This window comes from Suricata suricatta, chromosome 1, assembly GCF_006229205.1.
Source record: "Suricata suricatta isolate VVHF042 chromosome 1, meerkat_22Aug2017_6uvM2_HiC, whole genome shotgun sequence".
Classification (NCBI taxonomy): Eukaryota; Metazoa; Chordata; class Mammalia; order Carnivora; family Herpestidae; genus Suricata; species Suricata suricatta.
In genome coordinates this window covers 190,515,927-190,525,437 of record NC_043700.1, presented here as the reverse complement: position 1 = coordinate 190,525,437, position 9,511 = coordinate 190,515,927, and the positions used below count along the sequence as shown (strand labels likewise).

General features: G+C 59.6%; 2 protein-coding genes across 2 annotated transcripts in view; one reads left to right on the top strand and one right to left on the bottom strand.

Moving 5' to 3' along the window:
* Positions 1 to 244: 244 nt before the first annotated feature.
* CCDC96 (coiled-coil domain containing 96) lies at positions 245 to 3,036 on the top strand. The gene has a single exon (XM_029948929.1). The coding sequence runs from the start codon at positions 330 to 332 to the stop codon at positions 2,082 to 2,084; it is 1,755 nt and encodes a 584-aa protein (XP_029804789.1). The 5' UTR covers positions 245 to 329; the 3' UTR covers positions 2,085 to 3,036.
* Positions 2,531 to 9,511, bottom strand: part of TBC1D14 (TBC1 domain family member 14) — a 107,834-nt gene continuing 100,853 nt past the window's right edge. The window contains exons 15-18 of the mRNA XM_029952520.1: positions 9,135 to 9,268; positions 4,449 to 4,565; positions 3,701 to 3,926; positions 2,531 to 2,583 (exon numbers count right to left, since the gene is read on the bottom strand). Coding sequence (XP_029808380.1) covers positions 2,531 to 2,583; positions 3,701 to 3,926; positions 4,449 to 4,565; positions 9,135 to 9,268 — 530 coding nt within the window. The remainder of the gene's footprint in view (positions 2,584 to 3,700; positions 3,927 to 4,448; positions 4,566 to 9,134; positions 9,269 to 9,511) is intronic.

The following is a 9,511-nucleotide window of genomic DNA, read 5'->3' as shown; positions in this document are numbered from 1 at the left end:
GGACCCGGCACGCCGCGCTGCGCCTGCGCGCCCCTGGCGCCGGCCGCGCGCTCCCCGCGGTTCCTCCAGGCCGCCCCGCCCCAGGCCCGGCGCCGGGAAATGGGCGGGAAGGCCGTGCGGCGCGAGCCTGCACCCCCTACCAATCACTGCCTCCCGTCGTCCGCTCGCGGCCTCCCATTGGCCTTCTCTCTTCGGAGGCTGGGAGAAGGGGGCCGGGCGTCTGCCTTACTCTTGGCCAATCGCCGGGCCCACCGCGCGCGCCCCTGGTTGCCCCTGGAAACCCAACAGCCGGAGTCCGGGATCCGCGGTGCCTGCGGAGCTGGAGGGTGATGGACGGCCCCTCCGAGCATCCTGGGTACCCTGAAGGGGAAGACGGAGATGTGGCGAGCCTGTCCTCGAGGCTGTCCGGGATCAAGTCCATCTCAGGCCTCCAGACCCCGACCGAACCGCCGGAGCCGCTGCCGCAGCCGCAGCCGGAGCCGGAGCCGCAGCCGGAGCCGCAGCCGGAGCCGGGGACCCTAGAGGTTTCGACAGGAGGCGCCGCCGAGGATGAGCCCGCCGAGCCCGCCGAGCCCCGGGAAGGGCCGGTGGCCACCGAGGTCGGGGACGAGCCAGAGCCTGGAGAGCCGGAGGGGCCGGCCGAGCCCGAACCCGAGCCCGGGGAGCCGACTGAGGCAGGGCCTGAAGAGATAGCCCAGTCGGGGCCCGAAGGCGGGCTCGCGGAAGCGGAGGAGCTGGCGCAGTCCGAGACGGAGGTGGGGGGCGGGGAAGGGAGCGTGGAGGGGATCGACGAGGAGAAGGAGTGGGAGGAAGTGTCGGCAGCGCCGGTCCAGCGCAGGAAGAAGGAAGCCCCGTCGCAGGTGTCTGTGCCGCTGCCCACCAGCAGCCGGGAAGAGGCTGTGTCAGCTCCGGAGGCTGAGCGGGAGGAGGAGGAGGGGGAGGAAGAAACAAGCAAGGACATTGAGGAGAGAGGCGTGCTAGGAAGCCCGGCGAGAAGCCTGGTAAAGCCGAGAGAGCGGGAGGAGAGCCTCGACGAGGAGGCCGAGGAGTGGAGCCGGGAGGTGCGGAAGCGGGAGGAGCAGCAGCTGCGCGCGGAGCTCCTGGAGCAGTACCGGGCGCGCGTGGTGGAGCGCGACCGCCTCCAGCGCTACAGCACGTACCTGCAGCACAGGATCTCCGAGGCGCTGCGCAAGAAGAGGGGCCCGGAGGCGGCCGAGACGCCCGACAAGGGCACGGAGCCCGACGACCCCGAGAAAGAGCAGGCGTACCTGCGCCACCTGGCCATTCTGGAGGAGCTGCGGAAGCAGCAGGCAGACGACCTGGACTGGTATCACCGGGAGCTGGAGCAGCTGAAGCAGGAGGGCAAGGAGAGCCTCTCCAGGGTGGAGGCGGAGTGGCGAGCCTTCCAGGCCCTCAAGAAGCAGGTGGTGATGCAGGCCTTGGGCAACTGCCGGATGCGGGGCGGTCGCCAGGCCGCCCTGCGGGAGGTGGGGCAGATCCAGGAGCTGGAGGAGAAGAAGGAGAAGGAGATGAGCGCCGTGAGGCTGGAGAACGTGCAACTGAGACAGAGCTTGGTGCATCTGAAGACCCGGATGAGGGCCCAGGAGGACATGGCGGAGGGTCTGCTCCTCATCGATTTCGAGCAGCTGAAGATTGAGAACCAGGCCTTCAGTGAAAAGGTCGAGGAGCGGAACGAGGATCTGTTAAAACTGCGCAACAAGGTGGCCAACAACGTGCAGGTCATAACCCACGTGAAGGAAAAGCTACACTTTGTGGATATAGAAAACGCATGGAAAAAGGCACAGCTTTTGGAAATTGAGGCTCAGGTGGCCCTCAGGAGGGACATCTTGACCAAGACCAAGCAAGCCCGGGACAGGCTGCGGATCGACAACATCAAGTTGAGTCAGAAGTGTGGGCTTGTGGGCAAGGAGCCGCTCCTCCGGGACCTGGAGGAGACGGTGGACAAGACGGCGCTGCTCAGGCAGCATCTGGAGTCCCTGAAGTGCCACCACGCCGGGCTCACCATGTCCTGCAGGGGCGTGAGGCAGAAGATCAGGGGCGCCAGAGCCTTTCTCCCGTTTTAGCCCAAACGACGGTGGGAAGGGCCAGCCGCACGCCTCCCATCTTCCACGACCTTCCGGTTTATTCTCCATTTGTTGCCATCTTTAAAAGGCCTCCGATATTGGGGATGGGCCTGTATTTTCTATCAACCTTCTCATTTTTCAGCTTCCAAATGAGTCATGAGAACAGAATTGGGTTAATGGTTTTACACGGGGTTCCCTAAGATAGGCCGAGAAACAAACAGCGGGGGGCACGTAGCGGCTCCCAAAAAGCTGTCAAAGAAAGCATTTTCATGTCGGAGCAATTCCATGATGTCAGTGACCTGACCCCAGGGAAACCGGCCCCTCTTCCACGTGTAGGAGGAATGAGCAGGTGACCAAGAAATGTCTTGTGCTCGATGCTAAATAGTAAATCCCCTTTGAATCTTTCAACTATCTCGTCCTGAGTCACGTCCTCAATTCAGAGCGCCCTAGTTTTTGTAGGTGAATCTAAAAGTGTTGGGTATGTAGGGAGCACTGGCGTCTGGGAAACGGGAGAAATGATACCTGGGAAAAGGAGCGGAGGTTTGGTCCTCTCTCCTTTTTCCGTGAGAGGACACTCATCTGCTCGACCGTTAGCGTTTGCCTCTGGCTCAATGACTGTCTTCAATTCTAATGAAATGTGTTTTCTTGGCTCCCCTAAAGAAACACATTTATCTATACGAACATATGAAACTTTATTTTCCAAGGGAGACAAAATGATGATGGGATTGTGTCTGGCCCGGCGCACGGGTGTGCGGGCCAGTGACCACCAGCGGTCCGGAGCCTTCCGTTTCCAGCAAGATAGTTTTGGGTCTTGGACCATCACCAGGCACATGATTTTACTGTGTATCAAATATTGAAATGTCTATTATTCCTCGCGTTAATGTAAGAAATGCCTGATAGGCCTGTCTCTTTCATCAAGGATCAGTGATTAACATGTGCAGCTTTCTCTGGTGGCGGTGTGTTGGTTTTATTTCTCCTTAATTTTATTTAATTCTATTTTTTTATCTTTAATTTTTGAGTGAGAGAGAGAGAGTGTGTATGGGGGAGCAACAGACTGAGAGGAAGACACAGACTCCGAAGCAGTCTCCAGGCTCCGAGTTGTCAGCACAGACCCGACTCGAGGCTTGAACTCACGAACTGTGAGATCTTGACCTGAGCTGAAGCCAGATGCTTAGCCGCCTGAGCCCCCCAGGCGCCTCTCTGCTTAATTTTAAGTTGAATTTTGAGCCATGCAGATGTGTGATCAGAAGTCAGAAGTATTCTCCCATCCACTAGCTCATGGGTGGGGTGGCCCGTTGTTTGGTGCTGAACGCCTTTACAGAACAGTAGGTCTGCTCTAGGCCGAGGACTTGGTGGTGGTGGGTACGTCACATTATTTTATCTTTTGGCGATGTGCGATCCTGTGTTCCCTTTGAAGCCAATAAAGGTTAAAATTCCTTTTCTAACTTCTACAGCTTGAATACGCTGTCTTATCGGATTGCACGCCTCAAACCACACACATATCACGACCAGGGAGGTAGAAAGCATCCACTTCCTGCTTCCCGCCTCCTCACCCCCCACGAGTGTTTTCTTCCCTCCGCCTGGTTCCTCAAGGCCAAAGCGAAGGGGTACATCACCGGCAAACGGGACTCCATCTTCCTCGAGGTTCACGCTAAAAGCGGCGCAGGCCCGCTGGGTTCTTCTGCGGTTGGGAAGCCTGCAAAGTGGGGCCGGCGACGGACTCCCGCCGTCCCCCCGCGATCGGCGGTCACTGCAGGAGCGCGTATCCCCGGGGCTGGCGAGGGGAGAACGGGCGTTTGCAGCGGACTCGGACCCGCACTCCCGCACCAGCCTCGCACCAGGCTGCTGAGAGCACAGAGGCTGGGGAAGCCGGCGGTGCTGCAAGCGGCAGCGTGGCCGCGGCCTCTCACCATCTCATGCTAGAGACGTTACAGTTCATTAGAAGATCAATAATCTTGTTGATTACTTCACAACGCGGTTCCTTCTGATTAGATTACAGGAGAGCTCTTACCCATGAAGTAACAACGCGTTCACAAATTGTTTTCTTCAGATTGCATCTGAGAGAGAAGGGCACGGACCCCTGTCTTCCTGATGTGCCCTTCGTGCCCCCTGGCGGCCCGAGTCCAGCCCCGTCCCAGCCCCGACCCCCTGCTTCATGACCGCCAGCTTAGTTCTCTGGGCCCTCAGGGTAAGGACTGTCCTCCTCCCCAGTAGCCAATCCAATGCCTAGCCCGTAATCAGTGCTCAACAGTTTGTTGGATTACCACCCCAACATCATGCCATCCTCATTTTCTGAGAAGCAACTTGAATGCCCATTACATGTCAGGCACGGCTAAGTCCTCTAGCAGAATCAAAAACAATCACCAGTAGAAAGAAGAGGTCTCCAGAAGGGGAACCAATGAGAATGACAGGGTCTTGGAAGGACGCCTCTCCGGACAGAGTCCTTTCTGGCAGGGCCGCCTCCGGGGAGCCCGCCGCCTCCTAGAAGATCGGGGCGGGGGGCACCGGGTGGGGGGCTGGACTGGAAACCTCTCTAGTCAAAGGCTAGAGAGTTTGCCATCTTGTCAAAACGTAGGGCCTACAAAATGCAGACACAGAAAAATTGGAGATGTTACATGAAGCTTCTTTTTAAAGAATTGAGTGATACCAGGGAGGCTCTGTTGGTTAAGTGTTCAACTCTGGATTTCCGCTCAGGTCATGATCTGTGAGTTCGAGCCCCATGTCAGGCTCTGTGCTGACAACACAGAGCTGCTTGGGATTCTCTCTCCTGCTCTCTCCACCCCTCCCCTACTCTCTCTCTCTCTCTCTCAAAATAAATATTAAAAAATAAGTTGGTCAGAGTCGGAAGCATCCCCTTCACTGTCCCAGGCCATTTGTGCCTGTCCGTGGCCCCAGGGGTGGTGGATCAGGCACTAGCTACACAGAGCCTGAGGCATCTGAAAAGGAAACACTTCCATTAGTAGGTGAAAGTCATTTTTGGTGACTTACCGCATTTGAGGTTATAAACCTAAATAGACAAACGCTTTCTTTTTTTGAAACTTGGTCCCCAGCCCTGCTGGTCGGGGATGCCTGCCTGATATGGGTCACTCAAAAGCTAACGCACTCCGCTTTTGAACTTCTGTCTTCAACCCGGAAGACAGTCTTCATGTGAGGACAAACTACGAACTACGGGGTTGGGGGGACCTGCCTCCAAGCAGCCGGGGCGAGCTGGGGCCACAGGCTGGGCACCACTCCCGCCCGCACCTCCTGACTGCCGGGCATGTTCCTGTCCTAACCATGGTCCACACAGGCGCAGATCTGAATGAATAAATTTACACCCGCCCCACCTTTCTCACTGATGGAGGTTTCTAGCATTTCACCCCAGAGAGGCCAAGGATCAGCACCCAGGTGCATCGAGGGGAAGACCGTGGAGCAGCTGCACAGAATCAGACCGACCTGGATTCTAATCGCTTCCCACTGTGGCCTGGGGCGAACACTCCACCTTCCTAAAGGTGCTCCCTCCTCAACATGCTCCCTAGTACAATGGGGTCAATGTAAGAAAAAGTCAGAGTATGAAAAGTGTCTTTCCTAGGTGGTAAAATTATGATTTGTTTTTTGTGTGCTTTGGGGCATTTCCAAATTGTATTTAACATGCATTTGGTAACTAGGGGCAAGATACCGATTTTTAAAATTCGTAAGTTCGCCAAGGGCGCAGATACTAAAACGTATGTCAAGAGCCAGGATTCTAGCTGTCCACGGCGACGCGTTTCTTTTGATGACACGAGTAATTCCGCATCTTCTTTCAATCCTCATGAGCCAGGGGATGGATTTAAAAAGAAAAGGGAGGCTTACGCCGTTTAAATACTTCTGTTGGGGGGCGGGGGCGCCTGGGTGGCTCAGTTGGTTAAGCGTCTGGCTTCGGCTCAGGTCATGATCTCACAGTTCGTGGGTTCGGGCCCCACGTTGGACCCTGTGCTGGCAGCTCAGAGCCTGGGGCCTGCTTCAGATTCTGTGTCTCCCTCTCTCTCTGACCCTCCCCTGCTCTGTCTCTCAAAAATAAAAAAATAAAAGTAAATAAATACTTCTGTTGGCACAGCCGTGCCCGGCAGAGAGCCCCTCCTAGCGCCAGCCAGCTGCAGGCGAGGTGGTGCTCCCGGAGGAGCCGGTGCTCCCGGAGGAGCCGGAGCGCTGTGGGCCAGCTGGCGCTCCGGGCCTCTGGGAAACATCCGGGGACTTGCTGTCCCGGCAAGCTGCTGGGTGGGCAGCCCCGTCAGGACTGGCCTTGGCTCCAAGGCTGCTCTCTGCTGGCCATGCCCTTCCTCTGCTGACCAGGGCTCCTGTCGAGGCCCAGTGGGGTCCCTGCCTGGTGCCGCTGCGGGATCCCTGCCCCTCCCCAGGCCTTCATGGCAGCCTCTGCCTTTGGGTGCTGGTTTTTGAACTGTCCGCCCCCAGTGTCTCTTGGGGAACCGGGCCACACCTTCCATCCCCAAGGCTCGCGCATCCCCACAGCCCTCTGGGAGCTGGCTGTCACAGGCATGGCTGCCTCCTTCCCAGCAGGCATTCCGTGAGTGAATCCAGGCCTTGCCCCAGACCTTGCACTTGAGAGTTGAGGTCAGGGCAAGAGGAGGAAGTCTTCCAAGGGCCTGCTCCCTGGGGAGGGGGCCGGGGTCTGAACTCCAGACCCGTCCAGAAGACAGCTCTCCGCATCCCGCCAGTGGAATGGACAGTGACAGGGCTGCTGGGAGAGAAATGAGGCCACAGAACTCAGCCTGGGGCCTGGGGTGGGTGGGGCGGCGCAGCAAGCCCCGGGACACGACTGCTGTCCACCGAGGCCACCGTGCGGCCACAGCACCTCCGGCCGTGCCAAGCGGAGGAGACAAACAGCGGCCCAGAGCAGCGGTGCGACCCCCTCGTGAGGAAGATGGGGTGCTCGTGCTGGGGGCGAAGACACTGGCAGATGTCCTGATGGTGAGCTGCGCGGTCTCCGGGGAGGCCAGTCCTGGGCTGGAGGGTATGGAGTCCCCTGTGTGGGCCCTAGGCCAGCGCGGGACACCGGAAGGGCAGCAAAGCCCACCTGGGGACAAAGAAGGCAGCAGCACCCGGGGGCCGAGCACCTTCCGGCTGGGACAAGGCAGGTTCCTCCCCAGCCTCCTGCCCTCGGTTCCAACAGCCCAGTGCCCTGCCAACAAGGACAGGAGCACACACGTGACCTCTCGGACACTTCCTGCTCTTGGCCACAGAGGGGACGGAGGCGCAAAGCGCCCGGGAGGAGCCCAGGGTCACCCGCGGGCTGGCGGTGGTGCTGGGCCGCGTCACCCGCACAAGAGGCTCTGGCCAGGCTCCTGGGGAGTGCGCACCGGCTTCTGGTCGGGGGCAGGGGTGCGAGCAGCGAGCCTGGCGGGGCACTGGGGCACCGGGGCGGGCGAGTCTGAGGTTCCCCTTCAGCTGGGGGGGGGGGCCACATGAAACTCCCCGATCCCTTGACCAAATCAATAGCACGGCCAGCTTCCTCCTGTCACTGAGCCTCGGTGGATTCTCCACCGGCAGGACGCTCGGAGTCACGTGTTGCCACACCTCTAGCTGGGGACCTGCATCTAAAACCCGGAGACAGCGACCACCAGTAACAATTTTACATGACTTTTATTTAATAAAACCACGTATTTACAATTCAAAAAGTCCTAATTTGATAGGCTTTGCTAAATAAAATTAAAGGGTAACTGTACAGGCAATTAAAACATGGTAGGTAGCAAGTATTATCAGGAATTTTTCTATCAGCAAACTATTTAAAATAGTCAAAAAACTGAGCAGATAAAAAGTACCATTGAAAGTGAACAATGTTTCTGGGTGATTTGTCAGGGACCGCTGGGGACGCAGCGTCCGACCCACGGGGGCCAGAGGCGCCCAGGCCCCGAGCCTGGAGTCCTGGACCTGCACGCGGCGGGCACGGGAAGCGGAGAGCGCAGACTTCCGACGGGGCGTGCGTTCACGCTTGTTTCCAGTTTTCCCAAACGGTGGCGTCAAACAGAGAAGCCCTCTGCGGAAAGGGGCCCCAGGACCCAGCGTGGGGACTCAGGACCCCCGGCCCCGGCGGCGGACACAGCGATCCGCAAGACCTCGTGCGGCCCCGGAAAAGGTCAGGAAAACCTCTTCGGAGCTCAAGCCTCACCAAGGGTTCCGGATCGGCACGGGATCCTGCTTAAAAACTTAATGCATAAATAGTGACGCAAATCCAAAGAGACTGACGTCCAACTGCGGGGACAAAAAAAGGGTTAAGGGCTGGGCTCTGAATGCTCGTGACGTCCCTCGAACCCGGGACGCGGCGCACAGCCCGTGGCGTCGCTTCCTGTCCCAATTTAGGAACATCTCCATGTACAGTAAGAAAATATATACATCCTTCCGGACAGAACGCCTGCGTCCTGGAACGCGAGCGCGCGTGCGGGAGCGGCCGGCGGGGCTCAGCCTGGGGTTACATTCAGCATCGCGGGGTCCCAGACGGGACGCCTCCCCCCAGGGGTCGGGCGAGTTCGCACTTGACGGCTGAGGCAGAGTGTTTCCAAGATGTTCCGCAGCCTCCTTGGAGAATTCGGTTAAGACGACGGGGGACAAAGGCAGTTCCAGAAAACAGGACGCGCGGAGGAGCGCCGGGGTGGAGGGCCTGAGGGCGGCCCTGGCCCAGACACTGGCTACTGCGCCTGCCCATCGGCAGCGGACGTGGCGGAGGCAGAAAACCTGCCAGGGCGAGGTCGCGGTCAGGCCCCGGCCCCCTCCCGGTCTCCTTGCTGCGTGCCTGCTGCTGGGGCCGAGGGGCACGGAGGGCCAGACCCAGCCCACGGTGCCCCTGCCCGTCCGCCGAGCCCCCCCCCCACACGTGCTGGCATATGGGAGCCGGCGGCCGCAGGCCTGCGTGCCCTCCGCTGCTCCCTGTGAAGCCACTCGTTTGAGTCTGGATAACTGGAGCTCGGACGACAGAACCCCTGAGGGTCGGTCGAGGGAGAGGCAGGACCAGAAAGCTGCCGACTGATGAACTCGCGGACGGCAGCTGGCGCGGGGAGAGGCGCACAGGGCACGCACCGAGGGCCCCGAGCCGCCTGTCCGCACGGCTGGAAGCAAGCGGCTGCTCCCTGGCCTCACGAGGTTGCAGCCCGAAGCCAGATGCGCGAGGAGGGGGCCCTCGTACTCAGGACCGTCCTGCCGTTCAGGAGACACTGGGGGGAGCAGCAGCATCGTGTGACGGCACGGGCGCAGGCCCCCGGCCCAGCGTCCGCAGACAGGAGGCGGGGGAGAGGGGCCCCGTGCTCTTCCCACCGACCCTCGGCCCTGTGTGCACAGCCTTTCCTGCTCGGGAGACGGAGGCGGCACCTCGGCGAACGGAGAATCCCAAGGAGCCCCCGGGCCTCGTGTGGGACTGCCCTGCGGCAGCCCGGCCTCCTTCCCCGCCAGCTTCGGCA